Raw genomic sequence first — 17523 nt, forward strand, 5'->3', positions numbered from 1 at the left:
TAAGTAGGAAACTTAAAAGTGGGACGACTGGAGCAGACTCGAAGGAGAACATTTAATTAGTCTGTCTGAGCGAAATCGAGAGAAAGAAAGAGGAAAAAGAGGGCCAGAGGGTGCCGAGGAAAAGACATCCGCATGAAAGACTCGGTTGTCTGAGCAGACGGACGACATGAAAGGCAGCACGACAAAGAGACGGATGAGATATTTGGGCCAGCCAAATTTGTGACTGCCCTCCTCACGTCTGTCTCTTTGTCCTCGATTGTCTCTCCAATAAAGTCGCTTCTTTGTATGTCAAAAATACGTAGGAGCACCTTTTTTTTGTGCCACTCGCTGCAGCCGTCCGATGATGTTTGCCTGCGCTTCAGTCACAGAAGGTGAGATTAGAATTCGGGATTAGCTCGGCGCTTTCACACACACGCACTCTGAAATGCTCTCATACATATATATATATATATATATATATATATATATATATATATATATGATTTTCCCCCCCCCCCCACTGACATACATTGTCGTGAAAAACTATTGGCCCCCTACTCAAATTATTCCATTTTTGCATAGTTTCCCCACTTGAATGTTTAAGATCATCAAACAAAATGTAAATTTCAGACAAATACAACCCAAGTGAATTTAAAATGATGTTTTTAAATGGTGATTTTATTTATTAAGGAGGGGGGAAAAATGATTCAAAGTTACCTGGCCTTGTGCGAAAAAGTAATTAACCACTGCTGACTGAAAAGAACATAAAGGCTCGTCTTACTTTTGCAAAAAAAACCAAAAAAAAAACATCTGAATGATTCCCAAGACTTTTGGGAGAGGATTATATGGAGTGACCAGATGAAAGTTGATCTTTTTGGAAGGTGTGTGTGTCTCGTTACATCTGGCGTAAATGTAGTAAAAGCATTTCAGAAAAAGAACATCATACCAACAGTCAAACATGGTGGTGGTAGTGTGATGGTCTTGGGCTGCTTTGCTCCTTCAGGACCTGGATAACGTGCTGTAAAAACGTTTTGGTTTTTTTTTTATATATAAATGTGTTTCACTTGTGTATGTGAGTGCAAAAAAAAAATAAAAAATCAGTCGTGCACATGAGAGCATTGCAGGAGGGTGTGTGTCTGCTTTTCACAAGTGCAGGGGTGTCAAGACATTTTTTTGTCGTGGGCCACATTATAGTTCCGCTTTCCCTCAGAGGGCCGTTAAGACTGTGAACCCATACCAATGTATAATTGCCTCAACATATTAGTACATATGCACAACAAATGGATGGATAACCAGTTTTGAAATCAGAGGTCAAGGGTAATAGTTTGTTCAACTACTGTTCAAGTGACTGTACAAAGGGGTTTGTTACAAAAAATGCTTGCACTATGGCAATGTTATTATTTATTACATAGGACAATTTGAAATTTTGGTACAGATTTTAGCAAGAATGAAGGAAGTTGAGGCACATGATTGGCTTTCGGTGGCCACATAAAATGATGTGGCGGGCCGGATCTGTCCCCCAGGCCTTGGGTTTGACACCAATGCACTAGTATATGTAACAGTGTTTAACTTGTGCATTTTTTTGTAACTTCAGTAGTGTGCGCGAGTGGTAATTGTGACTTCTGTCCCTGACGGGCCCTCATAAGATTGATTTGTTAGTGACAGGTCTCATGCGCATACGCAAGCGCACAAGCAAAATGGACGAGTGGCAAGCGTGGGAGACCAGAATCCAATTGGCAGTAATGGATTGGACTCAGGGCTCATGTGTTCATGTCACCCACATAAAAAAAAAAAAAAAAAGAAAAGAAAATGAAAAATCCTACTCTTACATTTGCCAGCGTGAAGTGGGGTATGACAGTACAATCTCTAATTTCCAATTTTTCTGACATGATTCTCATGGGAATCGTTTGCAAGATTAGCAGTTTGATGTTTACGAATCACTAATCTTAGATTTCAAAAAAAAAAAAAGAGAGATATCGACTCAAACTGCCAAACCCAAATTTGTAATGTTGCTTTGACATTTCTGCTGCATTAAGAATTTAAAAATACAAAAAAAAAATACCGTAATGTTTTATGCGTGAAGTAATTTGTTTTTATTTATTTGAAATACATTTAATAGAGTTTTAGCCCAATATGCAAATGAGGGGTGTAGCTCAAAGGGACCGTGTGGCCTAATTTCCCCTTTTTATTTTATTTTATGACAATGTCTAAACTGCTCCGTGTCTTGTGTTGTATTGACAGATTAACACTTTGATGTACTTTGAGGAACATTTTACTTTTGACAATTTAGGGTAAACGTGTTCCAAAAACAACAAGCGCATCCGCCATCAGAATTATTTGTAGTTTATTTAATACTTTAAATATATATTATAAAAAGCCAAGAGACCTCCAAGGCTAATTAAAAGCATAAAGAAGGACGTGCTTATCTTGAGCAGGAAATGTCATTAGTTAAGTTATATATACAAAACCAAAAAAAATACACTGCATGCGATCTTCCAAAACCAACGATGAAAATCTAGGAGTATCTAAAGTGTTGTTATGTCAATACAATGGATTATTGCACATTTTTATTTTTCATGAATGTGCTTACTTATTTGTTGTTTTAGTTGTCATTTTTCAATGAAGATTAAAGCACAACTGGTCCCTTCATCCATTCTTCTGCTGTCCTTATTTATTCCTTGACAGTGTTGTTTGTTCACGTCTCAATTAAAAATTTAAAAAAATAAAAAATGGCTCCTCTGACCCGGACATCCAGTGAGGGTTCAACAAAGAAAACAAAACAAAATGATGACTCTTTGAAGGGCATTCCACTGTATTTTGTAACACAGTGCAAAAGGCCCACCTTTCGTGCTTTGCTGTTTTAATAATGCAATAAAAACCATATACTGCATGTATATAACCTCCAACCACAATTGTGTAAACTACAAATTTAGTTTGTTTGTTCATCTGTTTGTTCCTACTTCCTGGTGGACGGGGGCTGGCGCTCCGGTGGTGACGTGACGATTCCGTGGGGGCTGGGGGCTGGGGGGGTCGGGGGGGGGGGATTTGCTTGAAGGTTCCATTGATAGCGTAGACCAGGGTTTTCCCAAACTCGAGGTCGGGACCCAAAATTGGCCACGGGTCACTTTTTATTGAGTCGCCGAGAGTAAAACGCTGTAAGCTACTTTACTGAACATCAATCAGGCACAGAACAGTGGCAAAGGGCTCGTTTGGTTGTCATAAATTAATGTCGCTTATGTTATTATTTAACATCAAATGAAGCGTCTTTGAGTACCCTTTAAAATGTTTTATAACAAATACAAATTTGTATGATTTAATTTATGTACAGTATATGTCGACTGTAAGTCTGGTCGAGGGGAGGAACCACATTCTAGTACGGTTAGGGTCTGGAGCCGGAACTGCAAATAAATTGCTATATTTGCAGCTTTACCCAGATCTTCGCCAAAATGATAGCCGGGGGCTTAAAGTCAAATGTAAGACTTTCTTTTAATGGCACACGCGTGGCCACATTACAAATAACTTTTTAGCAAAGCCCATACGGCTTATAAATGATCGAATGGTTATTGGTGCTTCGGATATGTGTCACGATTAAGAATTAGTCAGGCCTTGCTTTTGAAAAACAAAACAAACAAACAAACACATTTTTGGGAGACAGTGCTGACGCCCGTTTGTGGGAAAAAAAATGTTTAATGTGGAATTCTGCTAACTGTAGCTTGTCATTTTTTATGAATTATTTTTTATGAAACGTAATATAATATAGAACTGTATTTTTTATTATTTTTATGATTTAAATGACTTTTCAATCAAAAGAGCTGCTGTTAAAATAAAGAAGCCATGAAACAGCAAAACTAGTGTTGGCCAATAGAACGTTCTATAAATACCTTACATTGTTTGCAGGCAGGCGGATAATAGATGATTAGCTGTGTCCACGCGATGGAATAACTGGAATTTATTATTACTGTATGATTAATGCTTTTTTGGGGGGTTTGTTTTGTTTTGCTGACGCTGTCAAAATGAATGCTGTGAAAAAGGTTTCATGGTGGCCTACGGGATTTGGGATTTACTGTACACATCTGCAATGAGACAGATCATTTCACGGTTGCCTTATATTTTGATTGATTCCTTCGTGTTAGTAACAGTGTTTCCATAAAAATTAAAGAAAAAGGAGGGCAGACAGACGTCCAGAAAGGCCGGCTGGCAGCGAGACAGAAGACGTTTGCCCTGTGGTGCTTCCCAGGCAAGTCGGGCCTGTGCTGAGCTGTGCCGAGTCGCGCGCGCTCAAACACGCGCGCGCACAAAAAGCTCTTCTGTTCCTCCGGGCGAGCTCCGTCGCGGCTCGACAGCACACAACAGCTCATTATGGAATCAAAGACGGCCCCCGCCGTCAGCACCGTCAGCGCCATCGCCCCCGCGCTTCCCGCCGCCTAAATAGTGTGTCCCCCGCCGAGCGCACGCACCCCCGTCGCCGGCTCTGGTCGCACAGCCCTGGGCCGCCAACAGCCGGTGAGGCCACAAAGGCCGGCGGGCGCACGCACGCACGCACGCACGCACATGAAAGCGCACAAATAGATGAAGACAGCACCTTATTAGGTGGACCTCTCGTCAGCCATTAGCAGCCCTCGCGGAGGCCACGGAGGTCAGCCAGCTGCTTGCACTTGAGCGATCTGCATCAGAAGACGGCAGAAGAGCGAAGGGACGCCGGGCAAGCGGGCGTCTTCCACCGAGGATGCCGTGAGGAAGGTGATGGCGATCGCCTCGTAGGACATAACGAGGTGGAACTGAGAAGCCGCTGGAGGTGAATTCGAGCATCTTAATTATGCTCAGCTGGAAGCCTGCCTGCAACAAGCTACGCTAGTTAGGAGCACAAAAGGAGGAATCTGGACATGCGGTGTACAGGAACTGCTTCAACCTTTTTCCCTTCACTTAAATCTCCTCTTTTCCCCCCCACTATTTTATGCATAACGTAGGTAAAAAGATGAGTCTGTGACCCGGTTTAAGTTTGACATCTATGCGGTTTCTTGATGGTATGAAATAGCAAATGAAAGGCAAAAAGCAGAAAAATGAGCTCAAGAGTTTCCGGCATCGATGTTAACCAACTAGAATCGCTGGGAAAAGGCCATCCTGCGCATTTCCAACACAAATGATCTTGACATCAAAGATGATTTTTCTTCTTAAATGGTGTGCCACGGGACCTTTAAGTGGGGTACGCTCATAGCGACAATCATGCCAAAGTTCAGCATTTTCCTTCCCTTCCGATCGAAGTCAGCAAAGGCCCGATTATCGGATGTCTCTGAGCGATTATCCCGCGCTCTGGGGTGTGTTGAGACGGAAAACACTTAAACCTGTTCAATACTTATGCGGACAAACCCTTATGCGTTCGGTCAACATCGTGTTGACTCAACGATCGTGACGTGAAGCAGAACGACAGCCAATCGGGAAGCCACATTAAGCCGGTTTGCCGGACAAACTGGTTGTGTTGCGCATTTGCGTAACGTGTCATTCGCCGCATTAAAAATGATCACGACAAGAGTTTGACAATGTAATGTAGTTACCAGATGAGCTAAAGGTTAGCCTAGCTTCTTGTATTTCCTCTTCTTTGTATTTGCTGGCAGTCTTGACGCCGTGTGGCATAACGCTGCCTCTCACAGGGCAGTCTTGGTACTACGGCAGACGTCACTCAGCTCGCGGCGTGCTCGTCCCAAGTACGTCACACACTGTTAGAACAACAATTTCTTTTTCCTCCTGTGTGCTGGCTTAAAACCGATTATGAAAAAAGATTTCAAATATATATTTTAATCTTTAATCTTTTAATCTTTTTGACACCCCCAAAACCAATTGCATACAAAAGGATACTTATCTGGAGCAGGAAATATGCCATCCATCCATCCACTTTCATCTGGGTTGTGGTCAGTCGTCCAATTTCCAGATGTATTTGTTTGTAAGCAATAATGAGAGGAAATACCATTTTTAAACAATTGTCCAAACAAAGGACAACAGGATCATTAACCTTCATCATATGATCAGTCTTTGAAAATATTCCATGTGTTTTTAATATTGGCAGGAAATATTATATCCTTCTTGAAAAGACATACTGTATCATGAAATTAGAATTGTAATGTGTGGTTTTTTTTTTTTTTTTTTTTTTTTTTTTAACGCACCAGAAAAATAAATTTGGGCATTTGGGCAACAGCAAAAATACTTTTTAGAGCTCTAAATTGCCCGTAGGTGTGAATGGTTTGTTTGCATGTGCCCTGCGATTGGCTGGCGACCAGTTCAGGGTGCACCCCGCCTCTCGCCCGAACATGGCTGGGATAGGCTCCAGCACGCCCGCGACCCGCGTGAGGATAATGAATGGATGGATGGATGGATATAGTATGCACTTTGCTGGTCACTGTCACGGTTCAGCCACACGGGGGCGCTTCAACAACGGCCATTAAAACCCCCGGCTTGCCGTCATTACCTTAATAACTTCTGTTTTGCCATTTTTATTTTTCCCAAAGCGTGTCACCTGTCCTTCCTGTGACCTCGCTTGTCCCACTTTGCCCATGTAGTCCATCAATCAATTTTGCTCCATTTTCATCTTCCACCTGGGGGAAAATGTTTGGCTGTTCTTCATATCGACCCCAAATTTGGATCACTTGAATATGAATTATTACAAGTTATTTTGGTTCTTTGACCTTCTTGTCCTGATCATGCTAACCTGGTTCAAGGGCCTCCGGAGCTAAAGTGCCCTGGTTTCTCTTGCGTACAAGTTACACATCCGCATATTTTCTTAGCATGTTGACAACACGCTACTTGCAAATGCTAACGTGCTAAGCATGTAATAAAGTTTCACCTCTTGAAATAACCTCGTATTTTAGAGTAGGCAAGAAGTACAATCCAAATGTTTCCTTACTCTTTTTCGCCATCTATTTTTACAATACAGCTGCGTGTAATTATTGAAGTTCGCCTTCTATATCGCCTGGTAACATCTCGCGAGCTTCTGGCTAAATTAGCCCTTTACGACTTGGTGTTTGTAGACAAACTGTAAATATGAGGGTTTGCAAATATATCTTTTTGCTTGACTGCCCTGAACAAAAAGAACAGTTTCACTTGCATGGCACAAAAAAAAAAAGAAAAAAAGTTTTTAAAATGTTGAACATTTTTTTTCACTTTGATCCATAAACAGGAGAAAGCATTAGTGTGCCCAAAGTACTTTACCTATACAATAAGATGTCAATGTGTACTGCGGATTGATTTTCAATATTTGCCATTGTCACCATCAAACGGGCTCTCGCACAACGTTGTGCTTACCTTGATGAAATCATCCTTTAAAGCCCAACTGAAAGTCGAGATGTGGACACAAACGGCGGAGCGCGCGGAGCCTTCCGCCTGGAGGAAAGTGTGCTGTGCAAGACCGGACAATGCAAAGAATTATACTGTAACAGTAAATACTGTTTTTATTAGGTGTTTTAGCATACAAAACAACACTGTGTTTGCATCTACTGATAAAAGTAAGAAGAATAAAGTGCGTTTTCCTCTTCTGTACAGTACATGTTTTAGTTATTTGAATTATGTGTCATGGCTCTTTTTTTGGTTTGTTTGTTTTTTTGTAGTTGCAAATCCAAAACACATCTCCTTTTTCTGATGTTAAAAGGATGTTGAAAAGTAAATAAGTGTTGAAAGAGAGCATAAATGACAGTAAAGTTGAGACTTTGTCATGCTTCCTTTCAGAAAGTTTTCACAGGAACACAAAATGGATTTCGTTGCGTTAAAAATTAACCCCCCCGACGTGACATTTTGTTTGATCGCGTATTAATGTTACCATTCCAAACTTTGACGCACGCCAAACTAGCAGACAGAGAGTGCTCGAAACAGTTTGGACTACTACTCAAGCAACGCTTCACCATGGGCGCTTTGCAGCTATCAGTTTTCAACAACCTGGAGTTTGTTCCACTTCCTTTCCTCGAGTATGAACGCAATAACTCTTGTGCGGACCAAATCAACCGGACGATACAAACTCTCGTGTGATTTGGTAATGGTGGCAAAACTGCAACTTGTTAACGGATCATTTCCATAATAATAATAATAATCATAATAATCCGAATAATATCTTCAGCACATACCCCAAACATTGTTTCTGTTTAGATCTCTGTGCCCGCCAACGACGAAAATGTGAAGATAGCAATCTCACTTGCTTCGTTTTGACCTATTTCTGGTTGCTCTGATTTAGCTTTTCTTTTTCTTTTTCTTTTTTTTGTTTGTTTTCTAACCAACCGTGTGGGAAAACAAAACTGAGGGAAACCAAGGACCAAGTTTACAAACAGATCGACTGATTCGCACAGGAGAGAATTAACTCGAGGTGTGACAGCACCCTAAAATGTAATATTTCTAGTATTTGTATCTGATGTATGAATCTGAAGTAAAATGATCCGTTCCGTATGGAAATAAAAGCGCGTTATATTTACAAAAAAAAAAAAAAAATGGTGCAATCAAGAACAAAAGCTTGATTGTTTCATAGATCATACGCAGGTTATAGTGACTAAAACAAGGAAGTCCGTGAGATGAGCTTGACGGTGGAGATTACGGTAATGAATGCCTCAAACAATCAATGCCTATGAAAATGTACAATTCCCAAAACCACAGCCAGCAGAGACACAAGCTTGTGACACAGCTGCAAAAACCACGCATCCCTTGTCATCACACGTACAGTTCAAAAAGCGAGTTCAACCCGAGAGAAGGTTAGCCTTTTCCTTCCTTGCCTTTAGACGCCAGACTCTCGACTGATGTACAAAGGTAGATCCGGCTGCAGTTTGTCCAGACTGATCTGGTTCTCGGTGTCCAGCGCGCACAGCATCTCAACCATCTGCTCCTTTCCAAATGCCTCCTTGAAGCCCACGGGAAGTTCATCTCGCAAATTTGCTCCTCGGCTGCCCGCCTCCTCTTCCTGGTCATCGTCGCCGCAACAAAGTGCGACCTCGTTCTCGTAACAGAAAGCGCTCGGGGAGTGGAGGCCCAGGAGGTGGCGGGCCGCCCTGGGAGCAAACGGCGATGGAGACGCTGAGAAACTCGAAGTGGAGGACGAGGGCGGCCGCCCGTGACCTTCCCTTTGACTGAGCTCCCGGGCACTGCAGTGAGGTGTCGTTGGCACTTCGTATGTCTTGTGAAAGCGAGAGTAGTCCACGTGGTAGCGGTTTCCCTTCTCAAAGACCACCGGTTCAAAGCGGTGACCCCACAAAATCTCCTTGGCCAAATAGGAGCTACGGGCCTGAGTGGTCATCGCCGTGGCCTCCACCATGCCCTCCAGGATGACCACGATCTCAAAGTCTTCCTTCTGCAGGTCGGCACTGCTCAGGTCATACAGAGGACTGGTCTTGTTGATCTCGTGGACCACCACGAGCGGTGACACGAGAAACAACCGGTCCAGCCCGTCGTCGTAGCCGACGTCAATGTCCGTCTGCTCCAAAGGGAGGTACTCGCCCTCGGCCGTCACTTTGGGCTTAATGAGCTGGGCACGCACATGCGCCTCCACGATGTGGCTCTTCCGCATGTTTCCCAGGCGCCACATGAGGCACAGCTTTCCGTCTCGCAGGGCGATGACGGCGTGATGCGAGAATAGCAGGGTCTGAGCCCGTTTCTTGGGCCGCACCATCTTGGCCATGATGGTGCCTATCATAAAGGAGTCAATAATACAGCCCACGATGGACTGCACCACCACGGTCACCACAGCCACGGGGCACTCTTCGGTGACACAGCGAAAACCGTATCCGATGGTCGTTTGGGTTTCTATGGAGAAGAGGAATGCCCCGATAAAGCCCTGGATGTGCAGTATACACGGCCGCCATTTACCCTGCCTGTTCTCTGCCTTGCTCTGAGAGTCTCCTTCCTTCACAGGGAAGTGAAGGTCAAAGTCTCCATGAGCCAGCGCCACTCCCCAGAAGACCAGACCAAAAAACAACCAAGACAAAAGGAAGGTGGCGGTGAAGATGAGCAGTAGGTAGCGCCAGCGTATGTCCACGCAGGTGGTAAAAATGTCAGCCAGGTATCGCCGCTGCTTGTCCTCCATGTTATCAAAGACTACGTTACACTGGCCGTTCTTTTTCACGAATCGACTGCGGAGGCGACCGGTGCCCAGGTCGACGCCTAGGTGTCGACATGACGGCGAAGCCCGGCAGCTGTTATGGACCGTGGAATCATCGGTCGCTCTTAGAGACAGAGCTCCTCGTCCTTCATCGCCTGCGGGATATTTTCCTGCGCCTTCATCCTCGGCCTGCACGCACGACCCCGTCAGGGTCTGCTGAGTCAGAGGACTGTGGCCATTGTGAAGGCCCAAGGCTGAGATCTTCAGGGCATCTTCGTCTGTGGAAACAATGCTGTATCTGGAAAACAGAAGGAGAGCGTATCCTTGTGAACGAGGCCCAAAGTTTCTGTCGTGTTGCCAAGCCCGACAAGTGACACAGGACTCATCTATTCATTTCCAACAGCCTATCCTGTCACTGGGAGGTGATAAACTCATATGCCCCATCCCTAAACTCGAAGCTACTTTGACATTATAGCGTAGCATAACTATTATGTCTTGGCCTGGAATGAAGAGTATGAATAAAAATGTTGTACTCTGATATCCTTTGAATTACAGATTCGTACATCCCACTGCAACATCGACTTGTGCCAAGTGTAAATCGTGCAAAGGTGCGATATTGTGTCGATTGCGGTTTGCTGGGTGCTCGGTTATTACAAAATCCATTTACACAACACTTTGTAGAAGGGTGTCACGTGTAGCATCCGACATTAACGGTGGCGCGGCGCCACGACGGCGTTGTGTCGGCCCACCAAGTACGCATTGACACTGGCCCGCTCGCTCGGCCCACTACAAATTTCTAAGTCACTTGAAATTTTCGGCCGCCGAAAATGGCCCAAAACTACATTTTCAGTGCCTGAAATTCTTTTATCGCTGAAACATCCCATCCAAGACATGTGGTGTGATGACGTACGGAGAAACTGCGCACGCATTCGGGTTAGCCTCAAGACGATGAACGGAGCTAACGCCGCTAGCCTCGTACAGAAACTCGTACTTTGAGGCTGTAGAATGTTAATCTGCTCTCCCTCGGCGTGTTTTAAGAAAACAATTATTACCCTCATTTTATATTTAAATACAAGACACACATTATTTTAGAAATCTCCAGATTAATGCTAACGGTCAATGGAAAGTCCTTTTGACGGGCTAGCTAGTATTAGCATTTAGTCACGGGAGGGATTTACCTTCAAATAACGAATATTCCCCACACGTACATCGTAGTAAAAAATACATACAGGTAATATAACAATACTCGTGGGCATATATTCTTCCTAATCTGTGAAAAACAAGGTTATTAATGTTCCATCTCGACGTTCTTCTTCTACTCTTTTTTTAGCTTTCAGAAAATGAGCAGCTCCACGCATGCGTCGTAGCACACTGCCACAAAGAGCACAGCAGGAACAGCAGATGCAGTCATTGGCTGTATAAAAAGACACACTATTCCTGACTTACGATTCATAATAATTTTGTAATTGATGTATTATTTCAAGCATTATGATTCATTTGTGCAATTGCAATGCCTTGATTTGAGTGAGGTTAGTACCGGGTCATCCCCGTGAATGCATTCGTACTAATAATTTCTTCAAGAGGCTTATATAATGCAGTATAAAGACGTTAAATACGAAATAATCATGAAACTTAACGTGTTATATAATGAATATACGGGGACAGTACAAGTTCAACTTGGCTCGCCGTGGGGCCGTCACTCCAAAAGGGCTTAACGTCGGCATCCATAACATTTGGTTTCTGACACAGATAAAAGGTGGGCGTTAATGACTTGAATTGGTCTTTTCAGCTTTACAGTCGGCTTGCGTTGGCGCCAAATGCGCCCAATGAACCACAACACTCGTCAGATTGATCCGGGCCTGAAATCCTGCTGTTCGCCGCCGGTCACGCCTACTTTGTCATGTGCTTTACCACCACCGACACCGGAGTAGCACAGCGTCACGTCACGACTTTCCAGTCAATCAATTAAGACGGAAATTCAGTTCGGCCGTGACGGACGTCTGAGCTGTACTGCACATTCACGCCGGTGAGGGACACACGCGTCCTTCTACATCTACAACAGCGTTCCATTCCTATATGACCGTGCCGTACCCGTATTTCAAAGCAGTGGTACGGTAAATATTTGGATGGAAAATGTTTCGAGGCCGCAAATATAAAATAATCACATGAAAAACAGTGCAAGTATTGTGTTGTGTATCGCGCGCCGTTCGTCACATCCAAACCGCTGCACAGAAAGGCAAAACAAACACACACAAAAATGATCCTAAAACATTGACTATCCCATCTAATAGTAGCCCCTGCTCGACATCTCAGCTTCAATCAGGTTAAACAACATATCAGAGGTTTATCGGGTCCCTGTTCTACCTTGTCGAGCTCGGTAAGTACAGCACATTTCCTGTGTGTTACCTGTTGACTCGCACCGCTCCCATGGCAATGGTGATCATCAGTCTATGTCTGCAAGGGCAGTAGTGAAGGTTGGGACGGGCAGTTCCAACCATGAAAGTATTGTTGCCGGACCGGGATGCAGTGTGAGCTCAGGTCGGTCTTGCATTTGTGACCAATAGCGTCTTCTCATGACATTTTCTGTCAACAAAGGAAAAAAACAAACTTGTAAGACGAGAGACCTTAGTCGGAGAAACATGCTCATTGAATCGGAATTGTTTTGCATTTACTGTAAGTGTTTTCAAGGCAATGGATTGAGGCGCTGCGTGCACACAAATCTCGGGCAGGGACCTGCAAAATGTCCAGCTTGTGCCCAAGGTTTTCATGAAGATGGCTTCGGAAATATCCAAACATCCATCCAAATGACAAAAATCAAGCATTTGGCCTTGCCCTAATGCACGGGGCAGACAGTTTTGCGTAATGAAAGCTTATTGATTAGGTTCTTTCTAGTGGTTTGCCTTCGGGAGCTCCAGGCCAACTCGGGGTGGAAAACCAGTGGGGACAAAGGTCTAAAAAAGACATGAATCACTGGTAATCTACTGTTAGAGGAACAATTGATCTGCGGGTTGGCCCGGTGACAAGGTTGTGGGGCGATTTTGCTCTGCTTATTATGTCAGAAGCAGCAGAACCAAAAAGCACCGTGTTGCATAACCAATCGCGGGTCAATCGCGTGCAATCCGAAAGGGCATCGGCGCTTTGTGAATCACTTTGACATGACTGTGTTGGGTTAAAGCAAGGTAGTAGTGGACGGTCTCGGGAGTCTTTCCGACAAAACGCAGGTTCAAAAGCCTTTGTTCGATACCCGTGCGGAATCAACAATAAACAGACGCCGACACACGCAAAAGTACACATCTCGATGGGATTTAGTGTCACGTAATGTGTGTGATGCTCCCAGACTTCTTTCCCCGTTGGACAGATGTCGCCAACTGGCTGCTGACTTGGCCGGATCCCGAGTGATTTTCAACTGGATAATCCCGGGAAAAGGTGGATGACGTCAACACGACGACTCCGGCATCTGGAGGAAAATGTCCTCTACGTGAAATCTCAACCTTTTCCTCCCAAGGTTCTTAAAGACGAGCAGCGACTGTGCCTGGGGGGGCGGCGTCGTCGAGCTCAGAGACGCACGCGTCAACTGCTGTGTTGTTGCCAGTTCGCCTCTGATCAATTGTTGTATTTTACGTAACTCGGATACTTTTAATTCCAGCGCTGAAATGAAAAGTTCTGTACGGTGCTCACAGTGTTGGTTTTCACATCGTTTTATATACGTATATAGATATGTGTATATATAGACTATTTTCCGCTCTCTCGCCGTGGAAACTTCAAATGTTTTTTTGCCTTCAACACGTAACTGAAGTTAGCTCACCAGGTTTTCTTGATTTTTTGTCAAGCTACTGTGCCACACGTGAACTTTGATGTTTTCACACTTTCGAACGTGCTGCTATCAACGAATCTAAAATTCCTTCGGTTTCGATGTCAGGGTAAGACACTTCACGCTTTGTGTATCCGAGTATGTTTATTTATATTTTCAAATATTCCGCTCAAACTAAATTTGGTGCTCGAGCTTCAGTATGTTGTGGCTGGTATCTCTCGAGACTTGATCCCCCGGGGGAGACGCTCAGTAATTAACAGTTGGGAATAGTTGCTACATTGTACTGTGCGTTGCCATAGTAACATTTCTCTTCCCTTGACGAGGCAAAATCCCTGTGCCGTGGGTGTGTTTGTGTACTCGTGTTACTCATTTGAAGAGTAGAAAGTCTCACTGGACACTTCATTAGATACGCCTTCACATTGCTAATGAGAACATTACAGACAAACGTGATAAAGCGCAGTTCGATTTAGCAGCATGCTTCGTATCGTGTAGTTGGCAGAACTGAACTCAAATTCCCGGGGTAAAACATCAGAAACAGCTCTTCGTATTGATCATTCATTCGTGAATTCTGACATTATAAAGCAGAGTGGTGAACGAGCGAACCAACACAAATGAAATCGGAGCACACGGCATGAATCGGCAGCCACGTGATCTAATCAAGAGTCGTCGGAAGAAGATCCGTCACGCTTTGACGTCAGCCGTATTCGGATATGTCAGCGAAAGCACACGGACATTTCCGACGTAATCTCATGCGAGGCAAAAGATGGAGAAAGGCCTGGTCAAATACCAGATTACTAGGCCTCTTAATCTCTCAGTCCAAACAACAATTTGAAAGGTGGTTGCCGCTGAACCGTTCAGTCTAATCTGAGCTCTAATGATGTGAGCAGAGGGCTCACCAATGAGAAGAAGGAGGCTTGAAGACAGAAACAGTGTCAGTGCCGAAGTGTCTTCGTGAGAAAAAGGCGAGATCTTTGCGGATTGTCCGAAGTGTCAGCGGAAACCAAGACAACAGAGATTAAGATGAAGAGATTATGACATCAGAGGATGTTACTGCATCTGATGGTATTGACTAAAAAAAAGACAAAAAGAGAGAGAGAGAATGAAAGTGTGAACAATGTGATCAAAAGAAGGATGAAAATACCGAATACTTTTACGCAACACTGCTTCATGATTTCCCACGACACAAACAATAGATACAATTATAAAAACAATAAAAAAAACGAAAGAGAATCGTATATGATTTCCTTTGCGTGCGACTGTATCTCTCTACTTCCATGCAACCTACAATGAAACAAATCCAAACTAACAATCTTATCTTCCTTTATTGTGTACTTCTTTAAAGTTGTACTGCACTACGAATAGTACAGCTGCGTTATATTTACTATAAAAAATATGCCACCGCATTGTGACTTCATAAGTGGTTATGATTATCATTTTTGTGCTGTGGTCCAAGATGCATGTAGATACCACGTGAACATGTGAAGCCTGAACAGAACAATATTTGTATTCAATACTGTATAAAGATAACACCCCCCCCCCCCCCCCCCCCCTAAATGTTTTGAAATACGTTTTCTCACACGGGCCATTCGTTATGAATCCTTGCCTGGAAGAATATAACACAGCCCAATTGTAAGTTTCCACCGTCGACTGCAATCAATGTTTGAAAGTAAGCGGGCACAAGTTCCGATGGGGCAGTTTGCAGACCGAGCGCCATGAGTGACGTACAATACGCGGGCCTGAACGAGGCCACAGGAGCTGTCCGGTGCTGAAAATCGAAGCGCGGCCCGCGGGAACAATCGACAGGCGGGAAGAGGAGGGGGGGAAGCGGGGGCCAACTCTTCCCTAAACCGGAAAATGATTTTCTTCATTCAGATATTTTCCTCTCTCTCTCTCTCTCTCTCTCTCTCTCTCTCTGTTTACATTGGCCAGATGTTTTACAGTCGATTTACTCAGCCAGATGAACGTTTTGTTGAACTGTTGACCCACGTGTTATGTTATATTATTTGACTGTACGGAGAGATTCCAAATGCTTTCATATTTTCTGTATTTGGATCAAGCGTGAGATGAATGCAGCCAGTAGGCGAGCTAAAGTTCTCGTAACCGTAGCAAATGAAGCTCCAGCTACAAACGTATCGCGAGCGTGTTGGTCATCTCTCAAGAGAAGCACACGCGAATTAACATATGACACTCACCTTTGGTGTTCCAGCAGATTGAATCGTTGGAAGACTGTCGTTGTCTTCATCCCGAGTCAGGCCACTGTTCACCTCTCGCCTCCCTCGAATATCGGAACAACTTCTCCTTGTGTGCTTTGACTTGCACAAACTTGTCCAAAGAAATGTCTCCAATGGGAGCTTGGTCATCGTTGGTCCATAGCGGTGAAGCGTCTCGCTGCCGCCCCGCTGGTGCATCTGCCTCGGTGTGTGCGCGTCTGTCTGTGTGCGTGTGAGAGATTGTGGGAGAGAGAGAAAGAGAGAGAGGTCTGATTATCTTCCTATTTACTGTATATACGCTATTGTTTTCACCAGTATGTGGCGATGCGCTGTGATTTAGACTGCAGTCCACTCAGACTTGCGAATGTCACCAAAATGTTGGAAAACTCACAAACAACGCCAGCTTCATGTTAATGCTAACACATAATGGGAAACACAAAATACCGTATCCATACTGTATCCATTTTTTTTCATACAAACGTACATATATAACTTCTATTCTTAAACAACTTATATTTGAACACAAACGGTGCAGCAACACATAAGACAATATAACAGTACGCACAGTCATCTTTTGCTGGAGCGCCGGTTTTCTCATTTAAAAAAGACAAAAGCAACACCTTACAACATTTGTTTTTGTTTTGCTGGAATGGATTAGTGGCATTCAATGGGGAAAGATGATTTAAACTTGTATCTCAAGGTGCCACGGGGCTTTGAAGTGGAGTTTGAGAGCGGCGAGCTCTTGAAGTTTCAATATATGAAGGACGCGAGTGTCGAAGTCAGCCATTCATTTCGAACCTCAATTCAAAACACATTAAGTCGTCGTTCCCGATGACACGATTGTGCCTTTCTGCTATAACAAAACTGCACAGAAGCTGAAGTTTTGCGGCAGCGATGTGACCCGGCGGCGGTGTCGGCGCCGGTGGGATCCTCCCCGAGCCGACCTCAGATGCCGGCCTGTGCCAAGAGGAGCGATTCAGTTAGTTGACAGTCGTTATGCGCTGCTTGACCAGGTTACATAAGGGTTCTTCGTGCTGGTAATTAGAGGACGGGAAAAGGGGCGACCTCACTTTGGGACATGCGATTTCGAGGTGCAGAAGGTGTTCATAGCACTCGGTGTCCTTAGGCTGTGCTCAAAATCACACCAAAGCTTTCGGAAATAAATTGATTAGACCGTCTCACGAACATTACTGCGTATACATCCGTGTTTGAGGCTATGTTTTGTTTTCGAACATTCTTGCAAATCCAACCAAACTTTTTAGTTTCCATGGGAACTGCACCATTGCCTTTCTCCCGCATATAAATACACGTACTCTCCCACTGTGCAGTTTATTTTTAAAACTGCATTCTTTTTAGTTTGGTGAAACAACAGGTGGGTGTTTAGGTGCGTAGGGGGATCCTGTATTACAGCGCCCAGAAGTGTGGGCTGAGGGTCGGAGGTCAGAGGTTCGCCCGCCTGGGCT

The 17523-nt window shown here is 44.1% G+C and overlaps 1 protein-coding gene across 2 annotated transcripts; it reads right to left on the reverse strand.

The window, feature by feature from the left end:
- Positions 1-7429: 7429 nt before the first annotated feature.
- On the reverse strand, positions 7430-16253 carry LOC133404440 (inward rectifier potassium channel 4-like). Of its 2 annotated transcripts, none has more exons than XM_061680334.1 (3): positions 16043-16253; positions 12446-12622; positions 7430-10337 (listed from the first exon to the last, which is right to left on the reverse strand). In XM_061680334.1, the coding sequence occupies exons 2-3, from the start codon at positions 12535-12537 to the stop codon at positions 8723-8725; spliced, it is 1707 nt and encodes a 568-aa protein (XP_061536318.1). In that variant the 5' UTR covers positions 12538-12622; positions 16043-16253; the 3' UTR covers positions 7430-8722. The 2 variants fall into 2 exon arrangements, with proteins under 2 accessions (XP_061536318.1, XP_061536319.1); XM_061680335.1 differs by lacking the exon at positions 16043-16253 and adding an exon at positions 14747-14787.
- Between the last annotated feature and the right edge of the window lie 1270 nt (positions 16254-17523).

The sequence above is a fragment of the Phycodurus eques genome, chromosome 6, assembly GCF_024500275.1.
Source record: "Phycodurus eques isolate BA_2022a chromosome 6, UOR_Pequ_1.1, whole genome shotgun sequence".
In the NCBI taxonomy this organism is placed as follows: domain Eukaryota; kingdom Metazoa; phylum Chordata; class Actinopteri; order Syngnathiformes; family Syngnathidae; genus Phycodurus; species Phycodurus eques.

Coding starts and splice junctions, on each gene's coding strand:
- LOC133404440 (XM_061680334.1), bottom strand. CDS start 12,537: ATGGTTGGAACTGCCCGTCCCAACCTTCACTACTGCCCTTGCAGACAT. Junction 10,338..12,445: donor GGAGCGGTGCGAGTCAACAG/GTAACACACAGG, acceptor TCTGTTTTCCAG/ATACAGCATTGTTTCCACAG.